Source organism: Callorhinchus milii, unplaced genomic scaffold, assembly GCF_018977255.1.
Source record: "Callorhinchus milii isolate IMCB2004 unplaced genomic scaffold, IMCB_Cmil_1.0 Scaffold7, whole genome shotgun sequence".
In the NCBI taxonomy this organism is placed as follows: domain Eukaryota; kingdom Metazoa; phylum Chordata; class Chondrichthyes; order Chimaeriformes; family Callorhinchidae; genus Callorhinchus; species Callorhinchus milii.
Window position 1 is genome coordinate 23,036,223 of NW_024704748.1, and position 21,463 is coordinate 23,057,685.

General features: G+C 37.7%; 2 protein-coding genes across 2 annotated transcripts in view; one reads left to right on the top strand and one right to left on the bottom strand.

Annotated features, from left to right (window-relative positions):
* The window catches only part of ptprea (protein tyrosine phosphatase receptor type Ea), a 95,485-nt gene extending 90,374 nt beyond the window's left edge, over positions 1–5,111 (bottom strand). The window contains exon 1 of the mRNA XM_007896076.2: positions 5,020–5,111. The gene's annotated coding sequence lies outside the window, so the exon portion shown is untranslated. The remainder of the gene's footprint in view (positions 1–5,019) is intronic.
* A 6,568-nt stretch (positions 5,112–11,679) lies between these two features.
* LOC103180295 (clarin-3) lies at positions 11,680–15,818 on the top strand. The gene is made up of 3 exons (XM_007896064.1): positions 11,680–12,045; positions 14,442–14,624; positions 15,520–15,818. Exons 1-3 carry the CDS (start codon positions 11,811–11,813, stop codon positions 15,795–15,797), a joined length of 696 nt encoding a protein of 231 aa, XP_007894255.1. The 5' UTR covers positions 11,680–11,810; the 3' UTR covers positions 15,798–15,818.
* The last annotated feature ends 5,645 nt before the right edge of the window (positions 15,819–21,463 follow it).

Genomic DNA, 21,463 nt, shown 5'->3' on the forward strand with positions numbered 1-21,463 from the left:
ATTGCCTTAGATTGAGCTCCATGACTCATTGGTACTGTAAATATAAATGCAGCATTAAATCAGTTATTCAGGAAGGAACTGAAGCAGGAAGGGTGTCCTTGTTACCATCAGTTAGCAGCAATCTCATGCCAGGACCAATTAAATATTAACAAAAATATCAATACCAAAGTCAAACAACTGGAAATATGAACCAGGTGCTTGAAAAGTTATTAAAATGTATTGTTGCTGGGCTATAACAGGCCCATAATGGTTTTCTTTCATTCCCACGAATTGAGTTTTTAAGATGGCAGAAAAACATGTCTGGAATCTTGCTTCAGGTGAGGTATTAATTGGAGTCCACAATAACCAGACTACAATAGCATTGATATCATACCAAGACTAAGAGTACTGCAGACTGATTAGTGGGCAGTAATCTCATTCAAGATTTCAAATTTCAAACGGACAGCAAACCTCAAGTTGTTTGCAACCATTATCTGAACGGTGAAACGTTTATAACCTTTAAAATTACCATTGCTGTTCGAATAATTTTGTCTCCACGTTATACTTTTTTTCAAAAAACTAGTTTTGGGATTCAAGACAGATATTGAAAGGCAGGGCATTCCGTGCACAATGGCATCCTAATGTATCAGATAATAAGAGAGGTTCAAGTAAAGAAAGAAAGTCTTTCAGCGCATTTGATCTCAATGTTGTTCTAAATTGCAAACGCAAATAACTTCCCATGTGTGTCATCCTGACTCAGTTGGTAGCACTCCTGCCCACCAGGCAGAAGGTTTCAAGTCCAATGTCGGGCTCATATAGTGTGGACTGCCACTCCAAGCTTATGCTGCATTGTTGGTAGTTCCGTCCTTTGGATGAGACATTAAACTAAAGTCCCATCTTTGCTTGTTCAGATGGACCAGGCAAAAAGAGAAGGGAGTTTTTCTTTGTGCCCTGGTCATCAATCTCCCAAATAAAATTGGTGTACTCTTGTGTAATATAAATCTCCATTCAATGACTGGCTAGTAGATGTTTTCTACACATCACTTACACAGGGCAAACAACCCAAACACAACTGGTTAATAAATACATTAAATAATGGATATTACATACAGCAATTTATCATGCAAAATTCTCTCGGCAAAGGTTGTCGTAACTTTGATCTGTATATTAATAGGCTCGGTGGCAAAAAGGGCCTCTTGATTGATTTAAACTATCCTAATTGTTGCATTTGTTGTGCTGCAACATTCCTCAGTCTGAGTTATCTAATAAGCATCTGAAGGCTAAACAGAAATGGAATCTCCAAAGTCTGACTACATACAGACAACCAACAATGATATCATCCTTTGGCTTCCTTTCATTACAGTTTAACTTCTACAGTAAAACGACATACTCAAAGCAAACTTACACACACATAAAAACAAAATATTTTCAAAACAAGACATCTGATTACAAAACTGAGTTCCTTTCTTCCAACCACAAGTATGCAAATCTTGTACATAAAATTTGGCAGATCACAACAATTCAATTATATTTTGAAAGTGTTTCTAATCAAGTTACTAATTTGTATCATTACAAAACATATTCTCACTAACTATTGACACTTTCAATTCATCATCTCAATGCGATTTATTTTCTTAAGACATGGTTATGCAACTTTTGAATCATCAGATAAAGCAGATTTATACACAAAACAGCTGTTTGTAGATCACATGCTGTGATAATTTCTATGCAAAAATCAGGTATGTTCCACCATATACAGGTTTTCTTTGGTTGATTTTATACCTGTGGAGTATATATATTTTATATATATATTATATATATATATATATATATTTATACCCTAACCCTGTAGCTCAGTGGTTAGAGCACTCGCTTTGCAAGCGAGAGACCTGAGTTCAATTCGAGGCAGAGGGCAAAACCTTGGGCAAGTTTCCTTACTCCACGCGCCTAATAATAATCCCTCCAAAAAAAAACAATAATAAATTGGTCATTTACAATCCATGACTGTTTGTGGGACATTGCTGTGCGCAATTGGCTGCCGCGTTTGCCCACAAATATACAGTCTATTCACTTTACAGTATATTCTGTGAAGCGCTTTGGGACGTCTAGAAAACGTGAAAAGCGCTATATCAAATGCAAGGATTATTATTATTATTACCTAACTATAGCAATTTACTGTTGCAACATATTGAGCATTGTTGGCATAGTTATACTTAATATATAAAAGATCAATACGTATCAGATAAATAAAAATATCAGCACCACTACTTCATAAAGGATCTATAATCCTATTGTATAATTTCAATTAGACAACTGGTAAGAAATGAAGTCAGATGTTGATATTACAGGTAACCTCATTCCATGAAAAACCTCATACCATAGTGTAAAAAACGATATGCAAATATGCTTGAATAACTCATCACAGTGGATAAATCTGTTATAAATCTTCGAAACCAGGGTTCCATTTTTCAGCACAGTCCAATTAGACATACAATAAAACAAACATCTGGAAAAGCTCCCACTGAACTAAAGAAATGTATGACACATTAGGAGGCCATTTGACCTTTTTATGTTGGTGTTTGCTCCTCCATGACGTCAACCATCCCAATTCCATCCTCTTTTCTCACACATGTTTTGACAACAAAATATACTCTCAGTTCAGTTTACAGTACATTCTGTGAAGCCCAGACGGCAAAAAAAAAGGCTTAACCCAAAAATGCCACCCAATTCCCAAGGCATTGTATAAATCACACGTCCAATTGATATCACATCATGAAACTGCTTTCTTTGTAAAAAGATTTACTTCAGCAGAGGCAAAATAAAACCAATGCAATCATAGTGCTGAATTATTGACGAGACTTCTGTTGTACACTTCTATCAGTGACATCAATCGCAGATGGTTGGTGAGACAAGTATTAGAAAAGTCTATTCCAGGCAGAGTTCAAAATAAGCGAAAGTACCAAAAATGTTTTAATGATTCTAATTACTGCTGTAGTTAGGCGAAGTTAACCAGTTTAAAATAGATCCATGTATGTACACACCACTCCCACACACGATGCAGAAAATCAACTTATACTCATTATTTGTAAACCAGTTGATTACTTCTTTCTAATTATTATGATCAATATTATTGATTCCAGTGAATTACTTGATATCACGATGTGGAATGACATCACAACTGACTGCATTGCTTTCGACTGACATCTCACATCAGCTTCACTTTGAATTTAGTTTGTTTGGAATGTACAGTTCTGATACAGACAACTGCTGTTCATTTGTTCAGTTACAAAGGTTGAGTATTCCAAAAGGATTTGCCCTGAGCCTTCCCTTCTCCACAGTAAACATTCCCCATTTCTCTTAGCTCAAGAAACTGTGAAGGGAAAGTTAAAGCTGTAATTCAGTCGAGTCATAAATCAGGGCAGCTCAACTTCATTACAACCTTCACATCCCCCTTAAAGTTAAATTCTTATAAGTGTAGTGACTACATCACACTCCTCTCTATCATTCATAACATAAATGTTTGCTTGAATTCAACCTACAAATGCTGTGACAACCATAATTCAGCCCTGACAAGGCAATCCTTGCTAGGCTAATGGTTAAATAGGAAATTATGATTCCATCCAATGGGTTTCCTGTATATCTTTGCTTCCGTCAGTGTGAAAAGAAATCAACCTCACTTTAAATTATTTTCTTCCTGGTTCCTGAAACAATATTAAAAAAATAAAAACCCTAAAGCCATTAGATCAGTGAGTAAATTACATTTAAGGCACGTTTTAAGTTTTGTAGTTATGTGCAACAACAACAATAATGTTATGTTGTTAACATAATATTATGTGCAATATTGTGTACGGCTTTTGCACCCCTAAACAAAAAAACTCAATAAACCTTTTCAAAAGATTGTAATAGGAAAATCTGACCCCTGAAAATAAACCCACAACTCTCTAGGCCCTTCCATTAAAGGTCTTACTTATACAGTATAATTTAATTTAGTGATTCTGGCATGCGAGTTAAAGGTAATAATAAATAATAATCCTTATATTTGGCTTAGTGCTTTCACAGCAAGAGGATGTCTTTAAAGCATGTCACAGGATACGCTGTAAATTGGAGTACCTGTGCTTTTGTGGGCAAACATGGAAGCCAATTTGAGCACAACAATGTCCCACAACAGTCACAAGTGAAACATCTTGCGATACATTTACACCTGCATGAACTTACTTCATTGAGACGGAGCTATCGCTGGTCACTAATGTCCCAACTCAGCATAAAATGTTCCTTTTAATATTTACCACCCCTCAGGTGAGCTATAAAGATTAATGCAAGGTGACAGTGAGCACCACTCGTTAAATATAGTGTATACCCCAGACCATTTTACTCTACTCAATACTAACAGAGGCCTTGTAAATAATATTGTGCCAAATAATCTGTATGTGAAGCACAATTGGCAACACAGGTCAGGTATATCAGGTATATCTGCACAGCACGTCAAGCAGTAAGTTGTAAATGTATACACAATCCTTATGATTAATCATACACGTGACGATTCACAAATGTGGACCCGAGGTTAGGATATTAATCCAGTTAAATACGCAAAAGGAAACCACCATGAAAATGGTTAACGGTCACAAACTCACTTATCTTGCACTTCCTTATCTTAATCCTCTTATGTCCTCAAAGAAGTCTGACATGCAACCAAACATCCTTTTCGCTTAATGCCAAGTATTACATGCTTCCCCTCTCTCTCTCCCCCCCAACCCACACCCCCATATACACCAGCACTACTCAGCAAAATTATTTGGGGACCGCTACTCTGTTAGAGCCCCCCTACCCGCCACGGACATATTTTCGCCCACAAAATATACAGTCAATCCACTTTACAGTGAACTTGAGACATCTAAATGAAGTGATAAAGGCGCGATATCAAATGCAAGGAATATTATTATTATTATGATTATGGTTATTGTCCACACCTTCTTTGTAACTGTACCTTTCCACTCTCAACTCCTCCCCTCCCCACCCCACTCACCCACCCACCTCACCCACCTCTGGGCCAGTGCAGAATCTCTGATGGGTTCAATCAGCAGAAAGTCAGCAGAAAAGCAGATCATCACTTGCTCTCAGAGAGAGAGAGAGAGAGAGAGAGACTTTGGGACATCTGTAAAAAAAAGCACTTGTTTAAAAACATACAATAAAAATGTGGACTTTTAACCAGTCTGCAGAGAGCATCTGCTGTGGTTGAGCCCTCAGTGAGGGGGCAGATGAGAAACAAGGCGCCCTGTGTTATGTGTGATGTCCAAGGACAGTCCTGGGTTAATTAATGGTATTGCCACTGAAAGGCAGGGCAGTGTCTTAACACTGACCCAGACTGGGCTGGACCTGGCTCTGTCTTGCTTGACATGCAATGGGAGAGGAGCAGATCCCTCGGTTCATGTGCTTTTCTCCTCCCCATTTACTGTGTTATCAGTGAACGAGAGAGAGAGAGAGAGAAGAAAGAGAGAGAGAGAGATCAGGGCTGCAATCTTCCACAGCGAGTGGGGAAAGGCAATGGGGTGGAGATGTGTGCAATGTAGATGAACTTACCCTAAAAGGCTGTGTCTCTGTGTGTGTGAGTGACTGCTCTCTTCCAAGGCAGCTCAGTTCAGCTCAATTGCAGTGTCCTCCTCCTCCTCCTCCTCCTCCCTGATCACAACTGGTGACAAACAGGGAAATGCTCTAATCTGGCTGGTCTAAAGCTTCATTTTTTTTACACACACTCAGACAGCCGCCTGCTGCAGGGAATTGGAATTGCCACAAACTGCCTGAGACTCCACTCCCCAGCAGTGGGACTGGGACAGTCAACGGGACATTGGAGGATGGGGGTCTTCTTGCAACTTCATTTCAAAAAAAATGCAGTCACTCAACCCACAAATGTTTGTGGGACACTGCACTGCTGTGCACAATTGGCTGCCGCCTTTCACCTGTAAAATACACAGAGTTCCTTGAACGTTTCCCTAGTAAATCGCCGTCGAATTGTGGTGTATCGTTATGTGCTTTCCAAAACGATATCATTTTTAGGTGGTAGAGGTGCAGGATAGCAATGGGTTTTCTCTTGCACGGAGAAGGGTGAGCCAATAGAGGTCTTTAAAATGGTGAAAGGTTTTGATAGAGTAGACGTAGAGAAGATGTTTCCACTTGTGATGGAGACCAAAACCACAGGCCATCAATATAAAATAGTCACAAATAGATCAAATCGGGAAGTCAGAAGAAACTTCTTTACCCAGAGTGTGGTGGGAATGTGGAACTTGCTATTATAAGGAGTAGTTGAGGCGAAGAGCATAGATGAGTTTACAGGTACTAGATAAGTACATGAGGGAGAAAGGAAGGTTATGCTGATAGGCTTAGTTAAGGAAGGGCAGGAGGAGGCTCATATGGAGCATAAACACTGGCATTGACCAGTACCGAATGGCTGTGCTGTGCTGTATATTCTATGTAATTCTATGTAAGAACCAATAGAAATTGTGGCATATTATTGTGGCAATAATAATAATTTGGTCACTCAATCGAAGATTGTTTGTGGGACACAGCTGTGCACAATTGGCTGCCGCGTTTTGCCCAGAAAATATACAGTCAATTTCACTTTACAGTATATTCTGAAGCGCTTTGAGAGGTCTCGAAGATGTGATAAGGTGCTATATCAAATGCAAGGATTATTATTATTATGGTCAATAACGAATAGTGGCTGAACACAATTTTAGGATTAAATGTTAAAACTGAAAAGATCAGTATTTAAACAGTTGTAAGATTTTAACTCCACTGAAAAGAGAGCTAACAAACTCCAAATAAAGTTTGTCTTTTAAGATCATCTCATGTACTGACATTAATCCTTTGAGTACTTGTTTTACCCTAATGTTTGGAAGAAAACAATTGTGTTTATCATTGCTTTCTGCATGTCTACACATTGCCTGATATCTGGACACATGTTTGAAATGGGGGATTACATTAAGTATCCGTAGAGCATCCTTCAACAAACAATAAATATGAAAACAAGGAGTATTATGTTTGGTTGTTTAATTGGGAGTATGTATCCATTCTCGTAAAGTACATCATAGAACAAAGGTATCAAACATGCAAAATCTGATGATGAATCCTAGACAAACAAAATTAAGTTGTACGACATTGTACACATGTTAATGACGTTACTTTGAACATGATCCATGCCTCAGTAACCTTATTCACGTACAACTTCACACATGCACTGCACAGGAGAGAGAATGAGTGGAGAGATTGGCATAATAATAATAATCCTTGCATTTGATATAGCGCTTTTCACGTCTTCTAGACATCTCAAAGCGCTTCACAGAATATACTGTAAAGTGAATTTTCTGTATATTTGTGGGCTAACGCGGCAGCCAATTGCGCACAGCATTGTCCCACAAACAGTCGTGGATTGAAAATGACCAATTTATTATTGTTTTGTTTTTGGAGGGATTATTATTAGAGAGTAACACACAGTGAAGAGTCGTACTGAGCAAGAGAGAGATATCAGCAGAGAGACAGAGAGATAAGTTACTCCTAAAGGTGATCTTAACACAAGCGATTAAAACTGATATTGATACTCTGGTGGACATTTAAAGATGTCAGCTCTCTGGCACTTCACTATCTAAATACAGGATGACCCAATTATAACAATAACAACAACAACTTGCACTTATATTGTGCACTCCACACAGGGTAGCGTCTCAGAGCGCTTAACAGTAGCGGAGCCCATATTTATAAATATGCTAGAATTGGGCAATCCTGTATTTCGACAGTGGAGGGAGGCATTGGTCCTAGTTCATCTTTTCACCCTCCCCACATGATACAGTTGAACAGTACAAACTCACCCTTTATACAAAAAAAACGTTCAAGTAAGTGCAGTTATCTTGTGGAGATCCAGTAGTCTCCATTTTCATTAGCTATCTCTAACAGTGATCTTTAGCTCATTAACATTACACCATGACAGAACTGTGAACTGTGAACTGTGCATTTGGCATGTATTCAATTATAGTACGTAGCCTGGGAATCACACCTTCTGGCGCAATACAATACTTGTGTATGGTAACATGCCTTTTCTAATTCCACACTAAGGAAGAAGCTCACCCTGTCTATTGATTAACAACTTAGGTATAGAATAAATTACAGGAACTCATGATTCACTGTCTCTTGCCAACCTGTGTCTATTACTTTCTGGAAATAGGTAAGCAAGTATTACTTTCTGGAATTAGGTAATGCACTTCATTCCAGACACAAAGGTATTTCCATGAGTGGATGGCTTGCATACATGGAAATCTCAATTTGATTTGGACACTCTCAAACATAGCAATGGGTTTCCACATGTGTCAGACACCCGCCTGACCAAAATAAAATCTGATTTACTAAAAACAAATCCTTGGTGACAATAAACAAATAAACAAGCAAATAAGATTACATCATGCATTGCCCATAGTTCATAGCTATATTTAAATGAAACTAAAAATTGAATGTTTTAATCTTGATAATGCAATTCTTTCGTTTGATCCAGATATCAGGAACATTATTCTAGATTTCTGATAATAATTGATGCCAGATTATTGGAAATGCATATTTTCTCCCTAAATGGATTCAATTTATTGAATGACTTTTGGCACATTTTATTCATTAAAATGCTATCAAACATTTGCAAAAAACAATTTTTGTTCATACTGTTTTAATAAATATTACAATCTGGAGTACAAACACTTCCATACTATTACTGGAGACATTTTGAAACATGTGTTGTTTCAAATAGTTTTGTTATGATAGCAATAAACCTTGCTTGATATGATACCTTAACACATTTGAAATATCTCCAAGTTCTGGACAGAGTTATGACTGAAGTTGTGGGCAACCACAGCAGGCAATTTGCACAGAGGAATGTCCCACAAAAATCCATGAAGTGAGTAACCATTTTTTTTAATCTGGGGGATTGTTGGCTAAGACATCTATGTCTCTATGACACAACAAAATGGGCAGTTGAGATCTCAGATTGAGACAAATGTGAAAGAATCCCTTAGTATTGCAATGGAGTACAAGCTTGATTATGATCTGAAATCCTGATCCTGTTCTGTCATGGTATAATGCTAATCTTGATTATCTCACTACCTTCTGACCCAGAGATGAGATTGCTGCCGACCAAACCAATTTTGTTTCTATCTAGATTTAGATTATACAGTACTTGATTTCTGGGATAAGTATAATAAATTCAACCACTAGGAGGAGCTGAATTGCAAATCACAGGATCGCAAAGGTTATGATGAAGAAGGCCCTTCATCCCATTTTATCTATTCCTTCCCAAGGCCCCACCCTACCTTCCTCCCATTACTGCAAAAAGCTATTTTGTAAATGGGTCCAGTTTTCTGACCTCAGCCACCCTTGCCTGGAAGTTGTACCAGTTATTAATTGCCCTCTGGGTAAATAAATGCTCATATATTAGGTGTGGCCTGACCACAGCTTGTGTATGACTTCTGAGGATCTGCAATTCAACTGATTTGGCAATGTAACCCAACATCCTGTTCATCATATTTATTGATGCCTCACACTGTTTGACATAGTAATTGATGAGTCAACATTTCTAGGTCCTTTTTCAGCTTCCTCCTTGGTCCCATCAATGGAGTACATACACATCCCATTTTTACATCCTATATACAGAACCTTACATCTATTTGTTTTGAGCTTCATTTGCCAGTCAGCAGTCTATGTAGTTACTGTCCTTTGCCTCCTGTGATTTCACAGTTCTTCCAGTTTAGTGTCACATGCAAACCATGCACCGGGTCAGCAACTCAATGGTATTGGGGTATATGGTGAACAGGAGGGGTCACAGTACAGATCATCCAACAAAGAAGCCTAGAGTACCTGTATCTACCCAAGCTCATCTATCTAATATCAGCCTCAAGTAAACTGCTTTATATACTCTCCTCTACTTAATCACATTTTGATCCAAAATTGACGGTGGATTGACCGTAAATTATATATTTTTTAGACTCTTTGAAGTGCAATATTAGTACTGGGGCCTGCAACATTGTACTGTCTTTCAAGGGCTGTTAATATCAATATGCTCGGTTGCACACAAAATCTCTGGTATTAAATGTGAAAAGCATGCCAGGGATTGACAGGATGACAAAGTGATATGTTTAAGCCAAGGTGAGTGATGGTCACTTCTGAATGATGCGTGGCTGAGCTATTATCCATCTTGTGAGTTAACATCAAGTACTGCTGGATAAATTCCCCTTCCGCAGCAGTGTGAGTGTTTCCATTCACACCTTTCTGGCTCTCTGAATGAGGTAGACAAATGAATGCTAAATTGCAGGCAGTTTTGTGCCATGAGACCACATCCACTTTAAATGTGTTTAAGATTCCTAAAATTAATTGCACCCAAGACCCTTACGGCTATCAGAAAGATAAAGCCTTCAACCCAGTAGCAGTGCAACGTGGATTCAAACTTAGGTGAAAGGACGTATTGCTCCATCTAATTTTTCTTTTAAATATGTCACTGAATGTGCTCATCGGGTGTGATTTGGGTGATAGTCATTCAGGAAGATGAGTAATACAGAACAATTGTGTATATGGCAATGTTTTGTAACAGTTACTTTAAGGTGTTCAAGTGATTGCTTTACTAACTTTAAGCATTAGATACTGATTAATATGACTTGAACATCGCCAGACTACGGCACTACCTCACCCCTCACGCTGCTGAAACTCTGGTTCACGCCTTTATCACCTCAAGGCTGGACTATGGGAACTCTCTCCTCGCCGGCCTTCCCGGCACCTCCCTCCACAAGCTGCAGGTCATTCAGAACTCTGCAGCTCGTGTACTGTCCCGCACCAGGCTTCGCGACCACATCACTCCCACCCTCGCTCGCCTCCACTGGCTCCCCATCCCCCAGAGGATCGAATTCAAGATCCTCATCCTCACCTACAAGGCCATTCATGGCCTTGTTCCCTCCTACCTCTCCGACCTACTATCCCCTTACTTACCTGCCTGTACCCTCCGTTCCTCTGGCTCCAGTCTGCTCCACATCCCCCGCCCTAACCGCCCTACCATCGGTGGCCGGGCTTTCAGCCTCTCAGCCCCGAGGCTCTGGAGCTCCATCCCCCAGTGCCTTCGCCGCTTCCTCCCTTCCCTCCTTCAAGGCCGGTCTCAAGACCTTTCTCTTCAACCATGCCTTCAGCTCCCCTCTCGACTCTCTACCCCCACCTCGCTCCCTCCCTTCCTTTCCCTCACCCTTACCATTTCCCCCTGCTCGAGGCGCTCTATAAATGCAATCATATTGTTGTTGTTGAAATAATTGTTATGACAAGATCACAACATTAGTCTGGGTGAAGAAGGGCCTTTGACCCATCCAATCTAATTTCCTCCAGAACACCCTCCCCCTCCCCTCCCCCATCGCTGCATCAAGCTGCTTTTAGAATGAAAACTGCTTTTTAAATGAACAGGAATAGGAAAGAATTCAAAACTGATTGATACATCCAGTGAGTAACGATACTGAAAATACAGACCAACTACATGAACAGATGGGAGGGGATACCAAGCTTCTGTTTCTATGGTTTAATGTTATTAGACAAAACTATGGAAACCACTTTCTTCAGGGTAAAGTTCAGTGATCAGGACACTTTATTGCTTTTCGTCATGATGCAAAGTCCATTTCTTTTTTAAAAAAATAACAGCTACGGGAAAGTTGGGAGCAGTATCCAGAAAGTAAGCTTGCAACTGAGTCGCATTATCTCGAGAAACAAATTGAAAATTGAAACAATATTTTTGGCCAAGTGTTTTGTCCAAAACAACCTTTAAGCACCAGAAAATGCCATCTGTAAGGAAGAAACTGATGTTTCTAGCAGGATTTTCTGCCAGTCTGGGAACTTGTATATTAATAGCTGCAATAATGGCAACAGATAATTGGATCACTAGCTCAGTTCATTGTATGGCAAACTCAACTGGCAATGCAACTGGCGAACTGCAGCTTCGATATGGGTTGTTTGAAGGTGTACGCGAAAAGTTGGGCTGCCCACTCCTGATCGACGATGGGGATGTCAAAGGTAAATGCTACATAGCACATTACATTTGATTTGAGTGAGAATTTGAACATTCAGTCATGTGAAAGAAAAGCAAATTGCAAATCTATATTGGTTTGATTTGGACAATTGGGTTTATACACAGATGTTTAAATTTGGTTTAATTGAGTTGATTTTGTATTCCGATATATATCTTCCTGATTCACTGGGGCAGTAAACAGAAAATAAACTGTACACTTTGTACATGGATATTGGTATTTTTCAGTCTTTATTTCTGACTGCAGAACAGTAATATTTTATTTGACTGTATGTGTAAACAGCCATTTTTAAAAATTTCTAATTATTTTATGCAGTGGTCAAGGCAGGATCCATATTAGCTTTCAAGAGAGAACTGGATAGAAGTCTAAAAAGTAGTCATTTGCAGGGGTGTTGGGAAAGGCAGTTACATGGGAGTGAATGAAACAAGCACAGACATGATGGGCTGAATAGCATTCTTCTGCGCTGTAAATTTATAGGATTTTATTGTATCACATTACATGACTGTGTAGAAATTGGTGGATGAAACTGTAGAAATGAAGGTTGTATTTATATTTGTTCAAGGTTTAATTTTCGATTAAAAAAATCAACTTGGGGATTAGGTTTTCCTGTTTTTCTTGAAAGTAGGTAAATCAATCAAGACTGAAAAAATTGATCTTAAAAGAGCCAACCCAGACAAGATAGGCCAAACTGCCTTTTTCTGTATAGTAAATTTCAATGGTTGAATGCTGTATCCTCTCCTTATATTCTGTAACGAGTTTGTGCCATTCTTGTTGATGTAAAAGTATGCATGTGTCTACCTTTCTTAGTGGTAGAACGTTGATAGTGGGTTGCAATTTCTAAGCCAAGACAGAGTGATAGGAAGATATAGCCCTTTTCTCCCCTTTTTGTCTTGAGGAGCACATGGGAAGATCAGGCAGAGGGGCAGGAAATGAACTAAAGCCAAAACTTTTTGGGACTCAGACTGTTTACTAAAGCTTGGTTTTCAGTCAATTCTAATACATGTTTCCCCACAATTCTGCTTCTTGGGCCCTATTTTTAAGAGGTTGCATTCCCAGGCAGCATGGTGCTGAAATGCTTTGGAGCATCAATGTACGGCACCATAGTGCACGGGCCCATATGTGTGACTTCCTGCACCACTGAATTTCTTATTTGAGAGGGAGAGGTATTCACGGGCTGAAGCTGCAGTTCAACATACCATTCCACAGGCTTTCAGTTTGCCACAATTATCATGTGATGTGGGGACGATAGAACATACATTGAAACAAGATGGGTTTGTAGATGGTCTCCAGAGTTCCTGATACTGTCACACAATAAATGGTTACAAGGATGAGCATGAGAAAAGACGAGAGGGTCTCTAATCCAGCTGCAAAGTACCTTGCCACTGTTTAATAACCTTAACAAAGCAGATAATAATTCCTCCCCCCACCCAAAAAAAACATTTGGTCACTCAATCCACGATTGTTTGTGGGACACAGCTGTTAGCAATTGGTTGCCATGTTTCACAGTCAATTCACTTTACAATGTATTCTGAAAGCGCTTTGAGTTGTCTAAATGACGTGCTAAAGTACTATATCAAAAAGAAGGATCATTATTATCATTATAATTTGAATAGTCGAGAAAATATTTTTCTCTCAACTCAGTGGAAACAAATTAAAATAGCTCGAAATTTCAAGGCTTTTTAATTTTTAACCCAGTTTTAAAATGGATTCTAACTACAGCAGTTTACATTTATGTAGTGCCTTTCATTATATGTCTCAGGATGTTTCATATAACTGACTAAGCTGGAGGGGGATAGCTGGAGAGGGCATCAGAAAGTGCAGTCATAGATAGGTTTTAAGGTGCTGTTGGAAGGTGGAGAGGTTGGAAGATAAGGCGGATGGAGTTCCAGAGACTGGGTATAGAATTGGCTGAAGGTTCACCCACTGATTGTGAAACTATTTCTTGTCATGAAAAATAAATACAATTTACATTTCACTAACTGAGGTTAGTCATGCAGCAGTCCTTATGGAGGTGACTATATATCACATTAAATGTTGTCAAAATCCCAAATGTAGTATAATTAGTGAAGCGAGACTGATTAATAACAGATAAGTCAAACATCACAGCACTAACCAAAAGCAACAGGGGGTGTAGCAGAGAAAATGTGTGAACTAGATTTATATTCCAGCCTTTTTTGATTGCGTGGTAAATGTTAGTAGAGGTTATGAGCCATAAATCTGGCTCATTAAAGACCTTCCAGTTAAAATGTGCTGATAGAATTTCCAAGGCAGAACAGTAGCTTATTCAAATATTGATTTCATTAGTTGATTATAATATTGTGAAAAAAATTGTATGTGTAAGGATATGTATACTAACTCATATTATATGGTTGATGTTTTCAGTCATGGAATTATTCGGCGATACGAACAGTGCAAAACATATCCATATTGTGGTGATTTTGTTCACTGTTCTGGGGCTGGTGTTTTCGTTCCTGAGCACTATTGTCACCTTCTACAACAGTTTAAGTAATCCGTATGAGACCATCTGTGGGCCACTCAGTGTTTATGCATGCAGCTCCGTAAGCTGTAAGTAAGAACTAACACATTGTTCTCTGTTGTGATTGAAAGCTATTGTTTAGATTGCTGCTTAATATGCTTAAAAAGGGAACAACTTCTTTGATATTTTGTTTTTGGGTATAAAATAAGCAATTTCTGTGTTCTAGTATTCTGCAATTTTGCATTTTCTTAACGATAGCTTGTTCTCCAATTTATGTTTTTAGTTAAGTAACCAGTATTTCATACCCTCTAAAAAATATTAATGCTTCTGATGCAGGTTTGAGTTTCATTGTCAAAAAATCCTTAACATGAATCACGAATTAAAAAACAATACCATTTAATATGCTAATATTTTTTACCCCAGAATATTAAGTGGTGCATTATTGCATTGTGCAAACACAAAAGAATAAGGAAGCCATTTACCATCATAGAATATTGACACACAAAAAAGATCTAACCCCATCCCTCCATTTTTTCCTTATTCTCTTTCATGTTATTTTCTCAAGTATTTGTGCAATTCAATTATAAATGCTCATAAGGACTCGATTTCTATTGCATTCTAATTTCCTGTGTATATGTTACTTTGTATATTCGGTAAACTCCTGGTAACTCGATTCTGGCTTAAATTGCAATTACCACTTAGGTCATCATGCCAGTTTCCAGCTGCATTTATATATATATGTTTATACATATGCCTAAATTGCCACTGTGGATAATTCATCACTGAGCCATTTTCCCATGGAGCAATAAGTTACCAGGAGTTTACTGTACATATCTATAAATAAACTTCTACCTTCCCCTTTTATTCTCCAGTGCTAATCCTCACTATATGCCCTCCTTATTCACTCACCATTACTATTAGTTATTTAGTTACTATTTATTATTTAAATACAAAATTACTAATAGAAAACGTTTTTCTTTTTAGGCATTGTGATGTTCCTGGCAATGATTCTGTTTGTTATCAACACAAAGGTGAATGATCTTTCGACGATCTTGGTGAGAAACTCAGTTCCTCAAACCACCATTGAATTGAAGCATAAGAGTGACAGCTACGGATACTCCTTCTGGCTGATTTTGCTGTCTCTTGCTCTTAATATTACCTCTATTGTCATTGTCTATACCTATCAGCATGCAAATTACACCAAGCAAAAAGAGCAACAAAGACCAACAGAATATGCACCCAAAGATGTTTTGATGTATTAATTAAAGATAACATACAGTCAATTCACTTTACAGTATATTCTGTGAAGCGCTTTGCGACGTCTCAAAGACGTGATAAGGCACTATATCAAATGCAAGGATTATTATTAGTAAAATGATACATCAACCTCCAATGAATGAATTGAAAGCAGCGATGGCCAAATAATGTGTTCAGGTATACAAAGTTGTGGTATATTCCGTTCTGTACTGACTATGACTCCCCAATTATTAGTTGTGGACGATTGTTTGATCAATTTGTACCAATGTTGTATCAAAATCATTATCACAAGGAATGTGTTATGAAACGTCACAAATGTCACCCCTATTGACAGCCTTGTTCTGAATCTGAAGTTATCTAATACTGATCTGAAATATCATTTCAGTTCCAAATTTAAAAATGTTACAAAATTCCATTTTAGTTGATTTCAGTAAGATTTTGACTAATAAAATGTTGTTCAATTCCAATGAATTTCCTTGAATCTTTTAACATTTATTAATCCAAATATCCTTGTGTCGTACAGAATCACATTGATAAGCGGTAGGATGGTAAATGCCTTTACTCAACTTGTGTTCGTACAAGTTTCAAATATTATATTATCAAACTAGAGTATGATCCAGAATCTTGTGACATCAGGCGTACAGTTTGATGATTCTTATTTCTATAAATGGGCCATAGAAGTATTATAAATCATGAATGTGATGCTATTTTTCACAACTGATGATCATCTTGTGGAGTCCTGTAGCTCAGTGGTTAGCGCACTTGCTTTGCAAGTGAGACACCTGGGTTCAATTCCAGGCAGGGAGAAACCTTGGGCAAGTTTCCTTACTCCACACGCCTAATAATAATCCTTCCAAAAAACAAAACAATAATAAATTGGTCATTTTCAATCCATGACTGTTTGTGGGACACTGCTGTGCGCGGATATTGGCTGCCGCGTTTCGCCCACAAATGTACAGTCAATTCACTTTACAGTCTATTTTGTGAAGCGCTTTGAGACGTCGAGAAGACGTGAAAAAGCGCTATATCAAATGTAAGGATTATTATATTATATTATATCGTACATTGTCAGCCTCCAGAGTGAAATGTGTGGATAAAAGAATGGAGTTTACCCAGGTTGGAGAGGTAGGAGGGTTTGAACAACAACAATAACTTGCATTTATATAGCGCCCCTCACACAGGGTAGCGTCACAGAGAGCTTGACAGTGGAGGAGCACAATATTCCAGAGCATGAAGTGAGTTGTACATGAGTGGGAAGATCTTGAAATCAATAGGGAACTCGTGGAGTTGGGCAAGTACTAAAGTGATGAGGGTATGGAGTTTGGTGCTGAAGAGGATATGGACGGATACAAGATAAACAAGGAGAATTTCCACCCAGAGCTACATTTATTCCCATTTCAGCAATATTTTAGATTATCCAGAATACAGCTTTAATTTTGAAGCCATTTTTCTGCCAGTTCTTTTAAACCCCAAATTTTGGACACTCTGAAATGCTACATACATAGAATAAATCTAGACCCAGGTGGAATTTCAAACTCAAATAATGGGTCACCAGTTTGTTCTTAAAATGGTAAAATGTTAATACTTTTTGTATTTAAAAGATTGTTCTCCTATTATTGTTATAGAAATTTGTTAGCATTTTCTTTGATTAGTTAACTAGAATATGTAAGGAAGTTTATATCATAACTAAAATGAATTATGAATAATGTGTTACAACCGTACTGTTTTAAACAGTAAATAGTCTTTAATAGTCTTTTTTAACATACTTCATGTTGGGCTACATTTCATTATATTTGTGTTGTTTATATCCGCACCAGCACGAATGTAAAGCAAAAATCTGAATGCCATGCTACAAAGTATTGATATTATTCACCTCAGCAGAGAGCAAGGTCATAACAGCAAGTTAACATTAATTGCTTAATTCAAATTAACTTTTGCCGCATGGCAATTTTAACCATTTGCTAGAGTGGAAATACTTTATAGTTTTAAGAAGATAATACAACACTGAAACCAATCAATGTGGAGTTACTATTGTTGAGGACATGTTGTTAATTCCAATCAATTTTGAGTTTTTCTTGACAGGATTTCTTCATTATGAAATCACATTAAGAAATACCTTTTGTTTCAATAAACTCCTTTCAGTTGTGTGGCACCATGCATCGTGACGGACACTCTAGTAACTAATGCATTGTTTATTAGATCTATCTAATGGTAACAAAATAGAGATCCAAATGTACTATGTAATATTGTTCAGAAACTTTATGTAACTTTCTGTATTCTGTCAAAACATACTTATTCTCAAAATCATGTTTAAATGACTTTGTTCAATCTGACATATAAGAGCTTAAGATGTACCTTTATTTTTATTTGTGTTTGGTGAGTTCCAGTGCATTTCTCTGTTGAGAATGTTTGTTTGGTAAAGCACAGAAGCTTGAGTCGTGTTCTTTGTATAGTTTGGGATTGTTAGAAGTGCTGATGTGAAATAAATTTATTAAATACATGAAAAGGTCATAGTTTTTTTTCAAACCCTTTGGTCGTTGGCTCAATTGCTAAATCTGAGTGTGAAACCTAATCATACGGCCCTATGTATGAGTTTCAAGGTATGATTTATGGTATGTTCTAAGTTAACTCATTACAGCCAAAGCTGCAGCAGAAATCAAGGACACAATACATTATGCTTGGTGGTGGGGGGGGGAGCAAAATCATCTAGATCCTCGCTATCAAGTGAGTTCTTGCTAGAAAGTTTTAGTGTGTTGAGGTTAGACTGTGACGTTCTCCATAATCAAATAGCCAGCCGACACATACTCACTGTCTTGTCTCCAACATGAATGAACGTCACTACAGTAAGGTAAAAAGGCACAACAATTGGCTGTGGAATCATATCCCATTCCCGAATCAGACTCTTCAGGAAGACGAGAGAAGAATATCGGACAGAGAAGAAACACATAGATTAAAAATAGCTCTTATGCTTCCTTTATCTAAGGCGTATTTTCCATTTGGCTCCTCATTGTTAAAACCTGTGACAAATTCACTGCATGGCCTAGCCCAGAATAGTTACTCAATCATTTTAACTCATCTCTCTTTGCTCTTTAATGTTCTGATACATTTTATTAATACATAGACAGTCTGGGAGTAACATTCTTTATTTATTGATATTTACATTACCAATTAAGAGTATCAATTAAGAGTAAAATATCAGTATCAACAGTATCAATTAAGAGTAAAATGAACTTTGATAGAGAGAGTTTCTTTAAACTGTTACGGTGTCAATGATATATTTTATGACTGCAATTTACAAAACAAAGGGTGTCAGCACCTGAACTCTGTCCAAAGTATTAATACGCAATCTCACAAATTTTACATGCATCCACAAAAATATCAACCTTAATGTTAACCTGAACATTCACCTACATACTTAATTAATCCTGCGAAGTGCTTTGAGATGTTTTGACGATGTGATAAGGCACCGCATCAAATGTAAGGCTTATTATTTTACCTCTTTACTCACACCAAATTGTTTTCATCAATGTCAGTTGGGGTTTGATGAAAGAATCTCCCCGTGAGGATAAAGTATCAATCAATGAACGCTGAATTCTAATTTCTATGACACTGAGTAAAATCTGTATTCATCTTTATCACACAGGCAATGTTGGCACATTGTTAGCCACTTAGTTGATTTCAAGCTCTCTCTCTCTGATTACCCCACAATGCTCTCCTTGTGGTTTACAAGCTATTGACGTCACACTAAAACTACTGCGTTGAAAGGAAAGTCAGTGAATCAAGATTATTTTCAAAAGTTGGGATTCCTGCAGAACTCATGACTTTGGACATAACAATTCAGTAATTTTACGTGACCAGTCTAATTTGTTTAATTATTACTATTATTGTTATTATTATTGTTATTATTATTATAATCCGTATAATATCTTGTTTTTTTTTGACAGGGATTATTGATAGCATTCAAGTTCAATAATAACGATTCTTGGTTAGTGACGGACAACACAAAACAGTCTAAAATATCCACGGGGAAAAAAAGTGAAAAAATGAAACAATGGTTTATAATGTTATATAATATAATCGCCTAAAAATGTTCATGTCTAAAAATCTGTTTTAAGTTCAGTTTCAGCCACGTTGCTTAAAATATACGAGGATAATACAGTAATTAATCGATGGTGATACGATCACATAGTTGTAATTTCCACTTCTGTTGAAGTCTCAGTCAATGATAAGTAAAGCTCCCAACCCACCACCCGTCCAGCTCTGCCTTTGTCAAAGTGGTTGCACAGTGTTGACTGTGGCAGACAGACACAGTGGTATAGCATTAGAGTGCTGGCTCGTGGAATACAGGCTTAACTCAATGGATAATGTGCATGTCCAATGTGCATTGTCTTTATTATATTCCAAACTGGGAATATAATATATCTCCAATGAGCTATTTTATTGAGACATTTCTTTCGCTGACAGAGAATGAAGCAAAATCAGGAAACATGAAAGGGTTTGTTCATCAACGTCTTGAGCTGGCTCAGTTCCTGCCTGTTCTGAAATGTTGGCTTGGATTAGCCATACTGGCCATCTGGGAAAGTTTGCACTGCTGCATGTACTAATCGCCAGCAGCATGAACTGTTACAAAGCAGGATTCACACTGTTTTGCCCTAATAAATTTGAAGTAACAGCTATGAAAATAGTGGAGGCAAATGTGATAATTGGATGATGTTCATAACTCTATTTAAAAATCTGATAAAACCGACGAGGGACATTCTAATGATTGTATTATCCACACAGCATTAGGGCTATTTGCAATGAAGCCAACACCAAAATGTCCTTGCACCTTCCGAGTTCATCCATCCTTTGCCATTGTGTTTCAATTTAAAACTGAAAGGTTGAGGGAAATAAAAGCAGAGGGAAAGAAAAACTGACGTTGATTAAGGATACACTTAAAGTTACAAAATTGAGAGATAGCGAATAATGCTTGTTTGGGAAATGAGCAAAACTAAGAAAGAAATAGGAACTGAGATTGGCATGGCGGCAAGTGTGTTGGCATATTAATACTGTGTGCCATATTGTAATAGGACTTACTTTCTCATGCACATTTCCTCATTTTACTACCTCCTGATGGCAGCATGGATACCAGGCTTGTTTCCAGAGGGAAGATAGCGGTTGGTTAACCACTAAAGCCATTTTACTAAGCATCCAGATTTGCTTAGGGTTGTGAATAAGCTACATAGCCAGAGAATGGTACTTGGTGCAGAGGTCTCTACTGTATTTTATGACACGTACATTTATTTCTGTTGTGTTTGCCGTACATTGCTGTCTACAAATTGCCTTTTGGCTCCAACATACACAGTCACTACATTTCACAGCAAATCCTGCAAAGCATTTGAGCATCCTCCTTGCATGAAGGCGTTATATTGAATGTGAGGATTATCATAAATTAGAGAAAAGGTCACAAAAATAACTAGAACATTTTTGGATTAAACATTAAAAATAAGTTAAAAATTGAGAGACGAAAGAAAGTTAGTAGAATTAGAACCATGAAATTTAAAATAATTCAATACCCCAACAAAAGCAAAGCTGCAGGAATAAACCGTATACACTATTAATTAAAGTACATCCACAGACCTTGATAAAGATCAGGCAGTGAAGGGATTTAACAATAGAACCTGTTAACAAT